We start from the raw sequence: 19,165 nt of genomic DNA on the forward strand, positions 1-19,165 counted from the left end.
CATACAGGCAGTAACACAACAAATTTCAGTCGTTCCAAAAGAGGCCCATCGGATCCAGCCAGATATCATTTAAGGGAGCCAAGAATACAGGCCCATTAACTGTAAATGTGGGGTAATTGATTTGCAGTGCCAAACGTACTGTAAAATAAGCCAGCTTTGTGTTGACAGGCTAATTGTGTGTCCTGTGTGCATGAGCCCAGTGTGTGAGTGTGTGCTTGCAGAGGTCGGTGGAGGAAATTGATCAGCAGTTAGAGGTAAGAAAGGTGGAGGCTCTCTTTAATTTAGTGTATTGAGTGTATGGTTGATATGGGGCTTGAAAGAGAGACCTGGGAGTGAAGCTTTAAATTACATCCTGAGTTAATGTGTTTGTACAAGTGTGTGTGTCTTTGTCGAGCGATACTGAGGAGGTGTGACGCAGACGATGGAGAGGTCCGGGACGGCTGATATACATTGCATGCTGGGATGTTGTTGCAAGGCATTACATTCATATTGATAGGAATAGGAGCATGCTCAAGAATCACACATGATTTCAACCAGCAGCTGATACCGAGATGCCAAACACATGAGCAGTAGCACGGCGGAGCTAATTCAAAGGCATGGCGATGAAGTCTGCCACCTTAAATGACATCAGGATGTTTTTCTTGACACTTCTCATGTCAATCAGGAGGGCTGATTGACATTTGCCCCCCCGCACTTGTAATAAATTAGCATTGAATATTCAAAATGAGCAAATCAATTTTACTTTTTAAGCATTTTAATAATACTTCAAATGAAGCTATAGAGTATGAAATCAAGTGCAACGATGAATCTAGTTTGTATTCTCTGCCATCCCAGCCATGCACCACACACTAATTCAACACTGCAGCTGATCCTGCCTCCACTTTGTTCTGCTCTTTTAAGAAATAATATTTGTGTAATCGATACGAGGGGGGCGCTTTGCGCTTCTTTGAGCTCCACCGTCTTTCTGTGTACATCTAGCCGGAGTGCCTTTGCTTTGTGGACACACACAGCTGGTGGTGACAGTGTGACAAAAAGGAGCGGCCTATAACAAGACGGCATGATAGGCTAATAGGCTGTTGCCACTTTTTATGTGCACCGCTGCACATTTACATCGCTGTAACCAAGTCAATATATTAGTGTGTTTATTTAAAGGATGTACATTGTGCATTGTGCAACTGTGTTCGAGTGTCAGAAGCAAAGGAATCATCTGTAGTTTGTTTGTTTGGGAGTGAAAAAGGGGTTTGAACTCCTGCTGTTCATGAAACCACATGAACAGTGTAGAGACATGTAGAAACCTGTTTCCATGTGCAGACCAATCAAAAAATAATAGTTGATAATTCATGATTACAGGTGAAAAAAGATATTCAACATTTAGTGCCCAGTTTTGTCACAATGGCAACGCGTTATATGGTTTTGTGAGCCGGTTCCAAATGTCCTTAAGAATAACAAAAAACCCACTGCACAGAAATTTTGGTTGAATTTCTAAGATGACAATGAGCCTCAACTTGAAACCACCATCTTGCAATTTCACTGTGTCTTCCATACGTAGTTCTTTTACCCACTGCTTGTATATTTAAACCAGACAACAACAAAGCTCAAAGTTAAGGTCACTTTTTTCATGTGTTGTTTCTCTTCCTCTGTCTCTCCTCCTCCCTGTGTCTGTGTCTAGAGAGGAACATGGTATCTCAGCCCCTCCTCTCCTCAGCCTCCTCTCTGAGGGACCACGCAGCTTTCTTCCAATCAGAAACTATGCGGCCGGCAAATGACCCTAAAGAGCGGGATCCCTCCCACGTGCGGATGCTGAATGATGTACTCCGCGACCTGGAGAAGAGCTTCATCATCCCACAGACACCGCCTGGAGTGTACAGGTAGGAGACAAGTTAGCTTCTCAGCGTTGCAGCAGTGGTGCAGTGTGGTAGGAGGTGATGAGCAGACTGTCACCTGATCCCAACCCAGGAACACCTACACACTCGGTCTGGATGATCATAGAATGTATGAACTTGTGTTATATAAACTCAAAATCTTGAACACAGTTGACTTTAGTGTTTGACATGTTAAAGTCCCTGCTAGCAGTGTCTGTTTTTCTGCTGAAATATTATACAGATCAGGCAGACTGTGTTTTAATGGCACAGCATTCCTGCCTTCCTGTATTTTTTTCCCACAGTGAAACTAGACTTATTGTCCGTTCCAGTTGGCAGGGCTGACAATCTGAAAAACATTCATCAGCGAACACTTCTCCACCTTTGTGCTAATGAGTGGGTGCCTCCTCGCCACCGTTAGCTCAGTTGGTCCTCTCGCCTCCCTTTTAATAAGTGTGTGCTTGTGCATAAGATACAGCCGGATCGCTTCTAGAAACTTTGCTCTGTAGCGCCAGTGATGGTTAGAAATGCCACAGGGGACCTTTGAAGCAAGTTGTCTCACTGTTTTCACTTCATAGCAACTTATCATCCACACTGCAGGGTCATCTGTGATCACTCTGCAGGCATACAGAAAATGATTATTATACTATGCCAATAGCTTCAGCCTGCAGTCATTCAAAACTGATACCAGTCAGAGGGTGCTTTGATACTGTGGGGGTATTGGCTTTAGCCCCTTGGCTTAGACAGTTAGCCCCTTGGGTCAGACTCATTGGGCCTCATGTGAGAGTGGCTACATTCTGAATTCAGAACTTTTCACACTATAATGCCATAGTGTGAATGAGATTGGAGTTTATCATCCTCGGTCACACCCCACAGTGTAGCATCACCTGTAATTGAATATTCCCTTGAACATCTCTGTGACCGTCACATCGTTATTTGGATTGCTTTGCTTTGGCAAGATGTGTTTTGGTTTCGAACTTAATGACAAACCATTTCCTTTTCATTACTGTCATGGTACAGCTCCGCAGTGGCATCGTTTTAAAAGCTAATAATCAAATCTCACGAGCACACGCTGACTCCTGAGCAGGTGGCATTCATCAGGCTCCAACTAGAAATTAAAAAAATAAAATGAAGAGCAGTTGAGTGAGTTTAAACTTGGAACACTTGTATCAGTAAACCTCCTGAAAAAGAAGGAGAGGTCTTAGCTAAGGATTTGAAAAGGTTCTTGCAGGAGACCCACCACAGTTCTGCCAGGGATGGGTGTGAGTTTTATCGCCCCACAGTGTACACTGTTAACGACAAAACCACATTTTTTTTATTTCTTTAATTGAAGCCAGTGCCAAGGTAAGAGCTACTGCATTTCTTTGACTTACAGTTCAAAGCTTGCAAAACATTTCATCTTGTGGTCGTCGGCTCAGGGTCGTTACAAAATGACAGTGTCTATGGCTACAAGTTTTAGAGGGGTTTTTCTTCATCGAGTAACATGCTGCTAGTGACACAATCTGACCTTCAGTGGTGGAATGTAATGTAAGTAATGAATGTACGTTTACTCATGTACTGTACTCGAGAACAAATTCGAGGTCCTTGAACTTTACATGAGTATTTCCATTTTATTCAGCTTTATACTTCTGCTCCACAAACCCTCTTTGAAGTGTTTTCATAATGGTTTCATAAGAGAAAATAGTGAAAATGAAAAAGCAATCAAAATAGAATAGCAATACCCAAGATGCCGTTGAGGACACTTTAATGTCCTTTTTTTTTTTTGTTTATCACTGGCAGCACAGTGCCTGTGACCCTGAACACTGAAAGAGCCTGTTTTTTTAGAGTGAGTGCTTCTCCATCCAGTTCCATGAAAATCTTCTGGACTACCTCAAAGGTAAAGCGGAGGTCAGCAGGGTACCTGAAGTTCAGTGCATACATGAGTCCGAACAGCATAGCAACAGCTAATGCTACGTCATCTCGATCTTGCAACAATTGGGTCCTTCAAGGACAATTCCAATCACTTGAAGCATGTTCTTTAAGAACATAAATCCCAAAAGTGGTGTCTTCAGTGGCCTTGTTCATGGCGTTTTCATCCATGCCCTGTACAAAACAGACACAGGTGGGCAAATAAAGGAAGGTAAATAAAAGCCATTTAACCAAGCCCCAATCAAAAAAATAAATAAATAAACATGAAATTGGCTAGGCATAGTGACAGTATATAGACAAGGTAAGGTGAAAGTGAGAATGAAGGTAAATTTAAAGAAAAGAACGAGTAACTACAGTTGAACATTAAAACAAATTTCAGCTGATGTTTAAATCACATGAACCCTGTTGTGGCCACCATACCGCCAGTCAAACTTTAATCATCATATTGGCAACTGACTTTTGTTTTATTATCTTTCAATTGCTTTACTCATGTCAGAGAACTGTGTAGCTGTTTGACATATTGAAAATTATAAAACATGAAAGAATGACACATTAAAGAATAAAATAAAAGATGAAATCAGGTGAAGTTACAAAAGTGATGGATTGTAATAGAACAGCAGTGGCCAAGACAGAGACAAAAAGAATGGTGACAGAACAGCTATTGAAACTACGATTAATTTAAACTGATCAATCTTCAGATTGTTTCCTGATGATTCAAATAACTTTTATAGCATTTATTTTAAATAATCAATGATTTAGTTAAAAAAAATAATGATAAACACCCACCACAACTACAGTCTGAAGTCAAGTCTCAAATTTGCTTTGTTAGTTTAACCAGCAACCAAGAGACATTGTATTGTTTTACAATGGTATGAAACAGATAAGCAAAAGTATAATCTGTACATTTTATATTAATCAATGAATTATTTCAGACCAAGTGATCAAGTACGAGAACAAGGGAAGGATGGAAGATAAGGGGAAAAAGTAAGCACTGATTTATGTACATACCACATATTCCCGCACAAGGTTTTCTGGATCTTCGCCCATGTAGATGCAGACTCCCTTGACGATACACTCTCATCCAGTGTCTACATCATTACACTGAAAGGAGATTTCTTGATTGGCCTCTTAATTTAGCTCATGTGCTTTAATTTAAAGTCAACTACTGGTGTAATCTGTCATATGGGTACATATTTCTGAGAATATAACACTAGGGTCCCTACAATGGTACGAGCTTTGATGTAAGCTCCAGATCATTATTTAAAAGTAAATAGAGGAAAAGTTAAAACAGTCAAAAACATGCACAAATAGTGGAAGGAAAAAGATACAAATGACTGCACTCATGGCCTCCCTGGCTATCTGTACTGTTTGTATGCCCTTCTTGCCAATAAATTATGTGGCAACTAAAACATTGTTCAATTTTATATAACCTTTCCACTTTCCATTTTCTAAAAAATGTCAAAATTGTTAACATTTCTGGGTTTTTCATGACTGCGGGACTCCTGTATAACTTACGTCAGCAACTTGTGCAATGATTGTTTTGAGCCTTGCTCCGAGCTGTCCTCCTCTCTTTTGGAACAGCCTTGTCAGGTTGTCAGAGTAGAGGTCCAGCTGAGACAGGAACTTGGATTTAAGTGGGACGGCGGTGATTCTCTTGAATTCAGCATTGACCTGAAAACAGATAAAAAGTACAAAGGAAACAGAAAAAGGTAAGGCATATTAGCAGTTTGCCAGTGGACCCAAGAAATTCCACGCCTTACCTCACTAACTTCAAACAGAGCAGGCAACCTTGTCATGAAATCCTCCACCATTGGAACATTACGAACGACTTCATGTCTTCTGTGTGCGAAAGTCTTTCCCATCTTGAGTTTTACAACCTCTCTGTTGTTCGTCTTCTCTACATCTAGAGTAGAGCCTTCTGCATGGCCCCCAGACTCCCCTCAGTTTCTGATGATGGGTATGTCGGGCAAAAGTTAACCTCCACCCTCTTTGCCTTTTTGACACCAAAGGCTGCACTGCGCTGTCCTACAGGTTCCTTCACTGTCACCTCTGGGTTGCCCAGTTTTCTCAGGTGTGTACTTCCATCCACCATATCCAGTACAGGGCCCTTTCTCAGTTAAACATGGATGTGTCTTGATAAGACTCTGGGCTACCTGTTCCATGTCCTTATCACTGACATAGACTTTATACAAGGATATCAAGGATGGATGACTTCAACTTGGGATCTGGAATAAGTACAGTGTCATTTTGAATATAGGCCAAACTTGCCTGCTGAAGTTTTAATTCAGCATGCAAGGAAAACTTAGGCACATGAAAAACAGGAGGCCAAGAGGACCGTGAGCTTGTAGACTCACTCTAAGACAGTATATCTGTATCCACAGATTCACCTGACAGGGACGAAGAGTCATTTACAGGGGAAGAAGTGAATGCTTGGGGTCTGAAGACTGGAATGAAAACAGAAGACCTCTCATCATCATGCTGCATAGTAGAGGGCCTTGACATATCAGTGACTTTAAGAGTACCTTTATCTTCTACTTCTGAAATTGAGGTAAGGTTAAGGAACTCATTTCCAAACAAAGAATCCACAAATTGAAGTTTAAAGTTGCCCTGAAGGCCACACTGTTTCTTCACTTCAACGATGAGGTCATCAACGGATGCAGGGAGTCCATGGTAGAGAGTCAACCTCTGAGAGCTGCCATCAGTCAAGACGATCTTCAGGATCACCCCCCAGAGTCCCCATCTTCAAAGCTGTTTACTCTGCACAGACACACACACAAAAATGATTAGATGTCAGACATGCATACATTTTAGATTTTAAATTTAGTGGCAAAAGCCTACTTTTCAATTAGAGTTCAACAGGTATGCAAATTTATAATAAAAAATCTTTAATAAAATAGACTAGGGTAGGAGAAAAAAGGAGTTGAATTTCATACTTTGAAAGACCTTTTTAAAGACAAATTTTAATTGGCCAAATCACCTTTTTCCAGTTCAAACCATCACTGCAGGTCAGTATTGTATATCTGGTCCATGTCAGATGTTGACAAAAATATATTTTTTAAAAGTTTGTTAATATTAAGACCTCATGAATTCATATTTAAGACTTTTTTAATGACTTTTAAGGCAGGTTTATGTTGAAATGAATACCTCATGAATTAATATTTAAGCCCTTTCAATGAGTTTTAAAGGCCTAATACTCTAAAATGTAACAAATATAAACAAAAATACCAAATAAGTGATAGATGCAGGCAGAAAGTAAGAATGTGGTGCTGCAACTTCCCATAACCATATTTAATAAAGTAGATCAAAGCACATTGTCATAAACCGCCCCCTAGTGCACCTTTTATTTCAATATGCCTTTTCAAAGTCACCATGTGGGCTGATCCAATCCTGTAGTCAACTAGTGGATAAGTATCAAGGAGTTCACTGAGTGCCATGAGAGTGAATGTTCTTGTGGGTACTCTCATGTAAAATACAGATTTGGTCAATTTCACTAGATTCCGGCAATCCATATGATCCAACCAAAAAAGGCAAGAACCGGAGCAAGCTCCAGTTTTCATGACAGTTTCCCCCCACAGTTTTTCTGCTGGAGAAAGTTTGTGACACTACATGAGGTTCACTTGTCCTGTCAGCCTATTTGTAGGGAAACTTCAGAATGGTATTGTTCAGGTCATCTAATGTGAAAAGCTTTCTGGGTATAAGTACTGTTAAGCAATGAGCTAGCTCTACTGGGATTATACCCTCAAAAACATCATGGGCAAGATCCGGTGGATAGGCAAAGATGACATGAAAATGAGACAGATTTTTTGTGAAGACGCCTTCTGACCTGTACCTGTATCTTGGGCTTGTTTGACAAGGGCCTCATAAAGCTCCTTGGTTCTCAGACTGAAAGCACCAGATGCAACAGAATGCAGCTGAATATCACTGCTCTTTCCTGTGCAAAATCTGCAATAGTAATAGTATTACAAAGACTCTGCAGAAATCCTGCGATGCTGTGCGCCCCCAGGTTGTCGGCCACTATACTGAGTACTGCACCCTTAACTGACAGCGGGACATAAACACCCAGCTCCTCCAAAGTTTTCAGATCTTGTAGAAGAGGTTCACAGATTTTATCATAACCATAAGTTTTAACATCATCGGTTTTGCACAAAACTGACAAGTAGATAGATGATAACGAGGAATGAGAGCCTGGAGGCAAGTTTGCTAACACCCAATTAACAGCAAGGAAACTGTTTTCCTTAAATAAGGAGCCATCTCTTGAGGACTTGTACTGATATGACACTCCAGAATGTGTTTCCTCCTGTCTTTGATGGCCCTCAACAACTTTATCAACGACATCCCTTCTACTTAACAGCTGATGTAAGGACTTCAATACTGGGACATACTGGAAACTGCGTTTGTTTTTCCCATTTTTTTCCCATCAAGAATGTATTCAACTGGCTCTACAACACTGAAGTCTTCTTGTAATACTGCTTACGCAGATATGCAGTACTTAGAGGGCATGGACCTTTGCACAGGATGACCAGAACAAATTGCATTAACAGTTCATCAACAGGGAGGTTTCTCTGATGAAAGATGTCACTCACAATATCACAAGATAATGGAACAGGTGCAGAACAAATCAAATGATGGAGTTCCCCTAAAAACACATCAACAGCTGTGCTAGGCAGATGGACCAAATGCTCCAACTTCAACAACGCAGCTGCAAATCTTTGCTCTATGACCTTCTGCAAGTCCTCAGTATGAGAATGACTACTTGAAGGAACGGCTGTATCAGACTGCTCTACACACTCCTGACTATTTGCCTCTAATTCATTCACAGATGGTATCCTAGTTATAACTACTCCAGGTTTAAAATCAACCAATCTGTGTGATTTGAATGTACAATAAATGTTTGTTTTAAAGTCACAGCCTAAAAACATACAAATGGCAGTCTCATTTCTTTTGAGATGTACATTCATATGAGCAAAATAACTCAAATAGCTGGAGAATCTAACACAATTTTCGCAGTCAACACTTCTTCTTCTTGTATCGCGACGGTTGGCATCCAGCTTATTGGCTCATTTCCGCCCAATGACACTTCCTGGCGCCTTTTGAATATATTCCATTTCTGGTGATGACAAAACTCAATTACATTGATTTGAAATTTTCAATTCAATCACTTTCAATCAACATGAGAGAAACATGTATATTCAACATTTCCATAAACAAGTGAAGTCTACGTGATTCAACTATGTTCACACAAGGAATATAAATGAAACATGTTGCATTTATTAACTGAATTTCTGTAAATTCAAAGACCTGCTATTTCCCATTTTTTCAGTGTATCCAGTTATTTATATTCCTGACTTTATTCCAAAAGGTCTTTTTTAATCTGATCTCATCAAATACAGAATTAAAGAGGCCTTTCCTAATTCTAGACTATTTAGTGTGAAAACCACTTTATTGTGAGGGTATAATAATGAGAAATAATGCAATATTGAGCACAGTGACTAAAGGGGTTGCCCAGTGATGCTGAATGAATGGAATGGAAACCTGGCTTATTCAGAACAAGCTGGCAGACAAAGAACAAGGTGGTAGGTTACAGCTGTTTGAACACAATGGCCTGTAGCCTGCATAACCATGACTCATCCAAACAGTTCCTGCTCCGCCTGTGAAACATTTGGAACGCACCAGCAGTCATTTTGAGGCAGCAATGCCTGAGGCCAAACTTAGCGTTCAAATTTGCTGATCACATTTAGAGTTAGAGTCAGGGACTGTACCTAAGTTATTGGCGTGTGCAGCACAGCTGAATCTCGTATTATACAGGATACTGCAGATCTTGGCACATAATCATCAATTTCCAACTTTGTCTTCAGTATGAAAGTGATCTAGAGGTGGTTGTTGTCACTGTGAACAGGAACTGCTCATCTCCAAAGCTGCAGAACTCATGAGGTGTAGATAGTTTAGGTTTGCTATTCTGACATTCAGCAAGTTTTATCCTCAAGAACTTTTGGTCCGTCTTTACCTCTTTAGCTGTGCATTGCTATCTGACTGTTGCAGCTCAGGTGTTTTTTTTTATATCACAAGTAGTTTTGAAGGCCGGCACTTTGCGTGATTTGACAGTAATTTGCAACTGACGAGCCGAAGTTAGGCGCAAATCCCAAAAGTGCCTGCAAAACGTTCAAGAGAGCTTTTCAGGTTTTTGTCAAGGTTTGCATCTTAGAAAACTATGTGACACAGAATATGAAGCAGCAACTACTTACTTCCAGTAAGAATCTGAATATACTGTCAATATGAATACAGATATTTTCATGACGCTGACAGATACAGATAGTACCTTTGCATTGCCCCACACTTTGGACACACCCTTTGATTATAAATAAAACTGCAATACCCTCACCCTAATATGAGCCAAAACATGCTATGCTATCTCTATCTATGCCATTTAGTGAATGTGGGAAGAGGGGTGAGTTTGCATGGACCAGCATCCTCCTGTGGGTCTGGGTACAGTCTGAGGTGGAAGTATCCTCACGACCCAAATTCTTATAACTTGGGTAGAAAACGGGAAAAGAAACATGACAACAAACTAATGATAATTATTCTGAAAGTGTACGCATTTACACTCATCAAAAAGAAAAAAACTGCATAACTCTCCCTCCTTTTCTGGCTCCCTCTTCCTTCCCCTGATAATTTTCCCACAGTCCCTAAATCACATGCAGGCCTACAGTATATCGTGGCAGCCATGATTTAAATCCCCCATCGGCCTTCTGTCTTGCACCGGGTGCAGCCACTTCTTTTTCATCTTGTTCTACATATGGAGCAGAACAGCAATAATGTAACATAAAACTTGAGCTTCACAGTGAACACATATTTATTCCTTCTGACAAAAAAGGGAAAAGAGGAATAATTTACACACAACAGTGTTTGAATTTTTTCCCAGCAGCAGCTTTTCAGGCCAGAGCAGCAGTAATTCATTGGCTCCGCACAGTGCATGTACAAGAAAGTGAAAGCTCCAGATTAGTTGGTGAAGTTATTTTAGTCAAACTGTCCAGCTAAAGAATAAACACAATAAATCATATCAAATCGCATTTAGTTGGAGGACAGCTGACCTTGACTGATAGTGGGGAATTTTTTGCAGCAACTATATTTCTATTTCATAACAGCAACACCTCTGTTCTGTTTGATTTTAGCATCCTCACTGTGTCTGGTACACACTCTGTCTTCCCCCCACACCACTTAGACTGTCTACTTTTCAGCTAGATTCTAACAGAATAAATGGCCTCTGCTGTTCAGTGTTATTCACAGTTTATGGCAGTAATAGACATGTTAATTGTCCTAGACTGCCATTAGCATCCAAGCTAAAATTAGCTGCTCCATCATGCTCGGAAAGCATTAAGGCTAAATAGCACTCGTTTATAAAGGAAGTTACCGATCCCTCACAGGACTGAGACAATTAGACTAAGAGCACTGAACACTCTTTAAAATGTTTACCTTGATGGTTTGTATTGTATTTTAAACAACAAAATATGCAGCAAGATAGAAACGTAAACACATCACTTTCACTTTCAGCGCAATAGCACATATTCATGATTTGCATTTTTGTTGTCATGTGCATGATAGTTGTGTTAAATAACCTTTCATCAAATTGCACACTGAGCATTAAAACACATTCTGGAGGGAGCATCCACCGTGTATCGGACTGCTATAAGGTGTTTTGAAGGGTATTTGGAAAGTCAGTGCTCAACTGTTTGTGGTCTATTAAAACATGCAGGTGGTGCTGACACTGGACTGGGATTCAGGTAGTAAGTAGTCGTGGTCAGGGTCCAGGGTCAGTGGGTGGTCCTCCTGTGTACTCTGAGGGTTTTGAATCCTGCTTCAGTTTTAAATGTCTGAGTTAGACATCTGGAAGGCTGAACAACTGCATTCTGGCTCAGTACTCTGCTACAGAATACTGCAGTGTGCATTACACTGTGTATTATTTTGATCAGTGATTATAATTTAGAAGCTGTGTTACAATTAAAACACTTTTTTTTTAATCCAGTGTGTCCCACAGACTCTAGCTCATAAATCCCACGAGCCTCAGTAAATCATCTCAGTCGTCTCATTGGTGGCTGACTTCATTAATAAGTAGTAAGGTTTTCAACAACCCATCGTATATTTCAACTTAAACCTCACAAATTCATTCATGACAGCACGGTGGCTTGACTTGGTGGGATAAATGGTGCAGTTTGTCTGTAAACAGAGCCTTGAGCCTAGCCACAAAAGGTGTGACTGCCAGGCGAAGGCACTGATCCAAGTGCCGCATTATGAGCATTTACAGAGCAGATGCATAGCTCTGCCCATTCCTCTTTGTGTTCTTTCGTCCTTTTCAAGAGATCTTGGAAAATTATGTGATGGGAATGACATTATTCTTCTTCTGATTGACCCAGAGAGAAGGCGTGCACACACACACACACACACACACACACACACACACAGTTGCAGTCTGACAGCTGCAGATTTTTGTACCTTTGATGTAATTCCTCTCCATACATACAGCAGCAGCCGTTCATTACATGTGATTAGAATTAGAATTGTAATGTACATTAATGAGGAGTAAAACTGAGGCAACTGGAGGGAGCTGGAAGCTAGCCTAAAGATCACTTGGAGCTTTTGTTGTTAACAAAGATTTCCATGTGCAAGCTGATGTTGGTTTAAAGTTCAATGCCACCATTGATGTTGGTGGCCCTCAGCAGGATGAATGAGTCAGCTTTCATTCAGTCCAGGGACTCTCCTGTAACACACAGATCACTGAAGTCCACTCGGCCTGACCTTATCTCTTTGCCTTCGGGTTTCCTTTAGAAAGACTTTAACATGGCTCACCCCCATGTGCAAATGATCCTGGTGTTGCCCTGATGTCTGAAAACAAGGATACTCTGGCAAGGTCTCTGACAGTTTAATTGCTGTTGCTATTCAACTTGTTTAACAAATGCAATCCTCGTATCTGGATAAATCCTCTTTACATTTGACGCACCTAACTCTCCCTGTTGTTAATGATAATGTCTTAGATGCAATGAATGTTTAAGTCAAATGAGTCGATGATGTCAAGGAAACTTTGTTATTTAGCTTGCATGAAATACGAGAACTGGACTTGCTTCCAGCTGCATCAACAATGGTTTTGATGAAACATCAATCAGTTCCTGTTTAAATTGCTCTTTTCATTCACTCGCTACATTTATGTCCCAGGTCGAGTGTTTGGCTCAAGTAGACTTTATCTAGGGTGATAAATGCAATATTTTGAACAATGATTTGCTGGTTAAAGTGACTGCAAAGTGTCACACCTAGGTGGAATTGGAACTGATTGATGTTTGCTTCAGTGGGACACTGAAAGTGGTCAAGATATTAACTGGTGTTTAAGATATTATGAATCACTTATATCTTGGATCTTTGCCAAACAGGAAAAATGTTTCTACTCTGTCCGTTATATAAAAATGGCAATGTAGATTTAGACAGTTTGATGAAATCACTTTAACTCAAGCTTTTTGTGGAGCAGAGTTGATATTGCTTTTGAAAGTTAGAATAGTATATTTCATAGTTGAAAGCCTTAGATTTTGTCTTCTAAAATCAATATGCTGATGTCTAGAATTAAACCAATAAGGAGCCTCCGCATATGCACACCCACTATGTTACACTGAAACGTGATAACACCGAAAATCAATAAGCCGGCCTGCACATTGATCGAGAACTTATTGGAGTTGAAAATTGACTGCTGACTTTTAGAATTAATATGCCAACTTTCAAAACCAATATGGAACTTCCTCATATGCACACAGAAGTTCAATTTCTAGCATGCTGCAGTAAAAAGTGTGAACATCCAAAATCAATATGTTGCATATTGAATTGGGAACTTCCATGCTGGAATTGAAAGATGACATATTTTGGAAGTCAGCACACTAGATTTTGAGGGTGAAAGACCTGGAAATGTGACCTCCAAAATCAGTATGCAGACTTCCAGTGCCAACAAGGAATTACTGCATTCCTCTACAGAGGTTTCAGTTGCAGCATCTTTAACTAAAATCTCCCCAAATCCATGCATGAAGCTGCTTATTGCATTTGGAAACTCCCAGCCCAGTTTCTCGGCAAAGCACGTGGTAGATCCACCGATCTTGTAGTCAGTGTCACATTTTGTCTCGCCTCGGCACGAAAGGCCTTGAACTCTTCCTAAACCTAACCAAATGGTGACTGTCACCTGAAATGTTTGCCAGGAAGCTAAATGGACATGGGACTGATGAGAACATGTTCTTCTTACGCAAAACTGACACTGACACAAGAGGCTCCCATTCCACCATAAAAGATAACAACCTTTAACAATCTTTAAATTTCCTTTTACAAATTGAAACTAAACCTTAAATTGGTCACAAAGATGTACCAGAACACACGGACACACCATGCAGCTGTCAGTGTTGAATGGATGCTGCTGGTACACATAGTTTAACCTAATTCGTTTTGTTGCAGAGCAGGAGATGGCCTCCATTAAGAGTGGATGTCAGGCCGCTGAGAGTCACACAAATCGACAGCAGATGTCTTTATGTACACTGAGGTGCTTCAGAAGGACCTCTTTCATAAGTGGATACTCACAGACGGTGGTTGACAGTCTCTTGGTTAGGGGACATGGACAGACAAGATTATGCTGGCTCTGAGGCCCTTTTCAGCATCACATCCCTCCTTTTTGTCTTGTCTTTCCAGTGTTTCTTGTTTGATTTTGTTCTGTTTTCATCACTGCAGTTACTAATACTTTTTGTTATGTTACTTTGTAGTATTTAAGGGTATTTAATGCCTCACCAGTTGTGTATCCCAGCACACCACCCTCCACTTCATGTGCGGCGGTTCTTAATTTCTGCATCCTCTATTCTTCTTTTTTTTCTTTTTGAAATTAAATTTGCATGGCTCTCATCGTACGGCTAAGTATTTACCCATTTGATATCATTATAAATTCAAATTCAATTAAAAATACTAGCTCCAAGCTCTTTAGTTGAATCTCACTATTGCTGTCTTTACCTTTACTTCAATAATGCTGGCATATTAATTTAGAAGTAGAACCACTCCTGTCAGCCAATCAGAATAGGGAATATTATGACAATATTATGCTTGCTTTGTTGTATTTGGCAATACATTAGGCTGACCTTATGAAAATTATATATATATATATATATATATATATATATATAGTATTAATTGGACCACCATTGTTCTCCAGCAGTGCAACCACGCACACACTGAGACTGATACTGTATGAGCACTGCAGCTCTATCCAAACGGCCCTGTGGTGTTTGCACTGAGGCGTTACCTTTATGTAACAGGAACCTGTGTTTGAAACAATGATGAAGCCAGCAATGCTACAGATTCCCTGTTTGAAGAAGGCTGCTGCCAGCCTCGTGCAAACTGGTGATCTGTCCGGAGATGAATCCTTCCTTTTGCCCAGTGTGTGTGGCAGGATAAGCAGGTACACACAATGGATGGATGATGGTCTCAGTGTTATGTCTCACCTGTCAATGACCGGTGGACAAAATATTTTATTTTTCCCCCAGCAAAACATAACCATCCTCAAAATGTGAACACAATACTGACTGATAGCACAAAAACTTCCTACAGGCAATCTCATTCAAGCAACTGCCAATGCGAGGCAACCACTGTCGCTCTGTCGGCCTCTTTCTTCCTTTAGGAAGCATATTTCTTTCTGACTCTTCACAGCAGGAATGTTCCCAAATATGAATACAACATTCAACATAGCACAAATAATGCATATATTACAAAAATCTGTTCAGTACATATTTGTTCAGTATTGTTTGTGTCATTGAGTCGTGGATTCCAACAGAAATCTCCTGACTGAACTGGAGTATATGCATGCTTTAAGCTTCTTAATAATCATCTGAAAAACACAGATTCTTCAAATGTACTTTGATGTTGATGTTCCAAAGCTTACAAGGTGCTACAGGTCGTTGGATGTAGTTTTTTCATCTCAGTGTCGCAAGAAATGATATCCATATGGATGATTCAGCACCTTTCTGTCCAGTCACAAAATTCAACACCAAAACAGTAGTGGGCCCTTTACAGAGCAGGTAGGCAGCAGGTTAGAGTGAAAAAGCTGACCATACACAACCTGCCCAGCACTAAACAGCAGACAAAGTTCGCGAATAGCTGGCGAACATAGCCGAGTACTAAAGAGCCAGATGTTTCGCTTGACAATTAGTGGTGGGGAAACAAAGCTGAAAGGAGAGTGAATATTGTTCTTAAGTTGATCAGTTGGCCAGAAACACAACTCAAAATGAATGCAAATGCTTCTCCATTCCTGCTGAATGTGTAAATGGTGACTTGCTAACACATTAGCCATATCAACTTCTCAGCTCAATGCTGTGTTTACACAAGTCTACGTTAGGCCTCATACTGCAGCACTGCCTTCATGGGTTACAGTATGTTGTGGTGAACTCAAACCCAGAAGATGCAGAGAACATGCAAAGCCAACATGGGCATCGTGGTCAATATGACAGCTGCTTACATTCACTGGCAAGTTTTTTATATAGCTTCACTTAACTTTAATAACGTCATTACCACAGCCTAAATGCAGAGGAGCAGCCCCACAGGTGTAATATAATGGTGTCATGTGAAAGATACTGACTCTCTGCAGTGCTCTGACTTTGAGTCTAAATTGTGTGCTGAAGGTCAGTGTTCTTTCACACCCTACAGCTCGAGACCTGTGTCTTAACAGATGAAGAATCACTCCATTTACTCTCCAAGACTGTCTGTTCAGCCGCTTTAAGAGAAATCAATGTACTTCAGCCCTGAGGAGAGTAACACTCCAAAGCCTCTGCCATTCTGACCTACAAATGACTACTCTGCTACCCCCAAAGGCTCGTCTGTGTTTATATATGTGCCCTGCTATATGTGTGTGCATGCTGGTGTGCACTACAGTGTGGCAGGAAGACAAAAGAGACAAGGATACTGGGCTTTTTAAAGAACAATAATTCATCCACTACAGCATGTTTGTGACCTGTTTGCTACAAAGAATTAAGCAGAGGTCAAAATATGAAAAAACAAAAAGTTTTCATATTGATGAGTCTATAAATGTCAAATCAATGCCGTTTAGCACAACTTGGTCTGCAGACAATCAGTGGACTGCAGGCTGGCTGACATAGAACTTTGTTATTTGTGCTTAAGTTGCTAAAATCCAAAATGTTAACCTTGAGCATCTTTTCAACCACGTAAATCAGGAATAAGATTCAAGACACAAGGTTTTATCAGCACAGAAGAAAAAATTGGTGATGGAAACCCAGTATTTCTGTTAAAAGGGGAAGAGCAGCAATGCTGCGACCAAACATACCAAACATAAAACCATCTGCTTTGAATAACATTTTGTGTTTAATGTGGTTTTCCACTTTTCTATCTCATTCAGTAATCCGGAATCTATGAATATGCAAATGTGTTAGACGCAAGATGTGTCCTACTAGAGGCTCAAGGTCAGCACAGACTGACTTTCCCCCTTTAGGAGATGAAGGTGAGAACAAAGTCTGCAGCTTACATCTTTCCACACAGTGAAGCTGCCACATCCACGTGAACTAACAATAAGAAAAACAAACAACAAACAAATGTACTCAAGAGAAGCTGTCAAAATAAAACTAAATTGAGTAAATTGAATCTAGGTTCATTCATTTTATTCTACTTCAAAGTAAGCTGATTCCTTTGTTCTGTTGTCTTGTCACCTGTCACAATGATGTGTGAATATCACTGAGCATCAGGAGGGGATGGATGATCAGTTCTTGACACTGTGCGGACCTACCCCGTCACAGCCCGGCGTCGAGAATCACTGCTCTGGAAATAAGCAGAACGGTGATCACATACAGAATTGTCTGTTGGATCTGGGATTTGAAAGCAGATCAGGACAGGGCATGCTGTGGATTTAAATGTGTGTTCAAGCTGAAACAGCATGCTAAGCTGACCATTAAATAAATCTGACTTACAAAAGAAAGAAAAGGATTCATTCTCAAGCCATATTCACGTATAGAGCCTCTGCTCTCTCTGTCTTTCTCCACAGGAACCTGTTGTACAGCCTTCCAGGAAAGACTCCTCAGTTCTCCGTCCTCAGGTTCTCACAGGAAGCCGTCCTGCACTGCAACGTCACCAGCAAAGCAGCCAAACACAACTCTGCAGAGAAGGAAGTACTTTGCCACAGCACCATGAACCAGTCTCTGTCCCTCATCCTCAGGGCCGTCCAGTCAGCTGAGCGGCTGGTGTGTTTTGGCTTGGACTTGTTTGAAAACTATCCAAATGCCGTGTGATCTTGGCTGACCAGTGAGCTCGGTCGCACTCAAGAGCAAAAACTGCCGCTGATCAAGTCCACCCGGTTTAATTGCATTTGAAATATTAAAACACAATTGACCCTCTGACTGACTCCATCCAAAACCTCATCTTACTCGTCAAGCAGCAGTCCTGAAAAAGTGTCAGAGTCATTGGGAATCCACACACGAAATGATAGTTTCATTTATCCCCATTATTTCACACTTCCTCTAAAACTAATATTGATTGAATTTAGACAATATGCAGTCCAGAGGAGTGAGAAGTTTTAGACTTGTTTTAGAATCATTTTCATATCAAAGGTTGAAAAAAAAATCTGTTTTCTGATTGATGAATGTATTGAAACTAACTTGTTGCACGCTAACTCTTTGATATGCAAATAATACTGACACAATAGGGTCGTTTAAATTGCACTATACCGTCTTCCAGTGAAAGCAGACCAGTAATAAAAGGCATGTGGTCGTTTTTAGATTATTAGTCTTCTTTCAACAGACACTTGCTCTGTTGTCTTGACAACTTTTGTCCACCATTTACTGGACAAATTCCTGCACAGGAAGGTGGAGGAACCTAACACACCAAAAATGAAATTCAAGGGAAGATGTAAAAACATTGGAATTCTGTCTCAACAGGTGCCGCCATGTTAGAGACAGAAAGTGTTTACTTGTTTTTTTTTACACTTTAATTGCACACACTGGGAGATGGAGGTAAGCCGAAAAATAGCATGTGTGGGTGTGGTTTATGACGATACTTTGTTTGAGTTTTGTGTGTCCATACAGACACTCACCACTGACATTGTAGAGATGCAGGAAACACAACTCCAGCAGACTGGGCAACTGCCCAAATAAAACTTACCATGTGGTAAAGCTTAACTAAATGCTAGCTGGCTAACCAAACGGCCGGCTTCATTAGAACTCAAGGAGGCCTGAGTTCGTATGCAGTTAGCAATCGCTAATGTGGGGCCGGGGGGGTTCATTTGGGCCTGGGTGAGTTTTAAATGATTTATGTAAACAGTATTTGGAAATCTCTGGGAAGGCTCACGCAGCTTACTCCAACATGCATTGTTTTGCCTTGGTTGCGTTTCCTGAATCCAA

The 19,165-nt window shown here is 40.6% G+C and overlaps 1 protein-coding gene across 1 annotated transcript in view; it reads left to right on the top strand.

Annotated features, from left to right (window-relative positions):
* LOC121606000 (inactive N-acetylated-alpha-linked acidic dipeptidase-like protein 2) overlaps positions 1-18,704 on the top strand; it is a 472,539-nt gene extending 453,835 nt beyond the window's left edge. The window contains exons 16-17 of the mRNA XM_041936153.1: positions 1,670-1,868; positions 17,815-18,704. Of these exons, the coding sequence (XP_041792087.1) occupies positions 1,670-1,868; positions 17,815-18,058 (443 nt within the window). The 3' untranslated portion in view covers positions 18,059-18,704. The remainder of the gene's footprint in view (positions 1-1,669; positions 1,869-17,814) is intronic.
* Positions 18,705-19,165: the final 461 nt, after the last annotated feature.

This window comes from Chelmon rostratus, chromosome 4 (assembly GCF_017976325.1).
Source record: "Chelmon rostratus isolate fCheRos1 chromosome 4, fCheRos1.pri, whole genome shotgun sequence".
Taxonomy (NCBI): domain Eukaryota; kingdom Metazoa; phylum Chordata; class Actinopteri; order Chaetodontiformes; family Chaetodontidae; genus Chelmon; species Chelmon rostratus.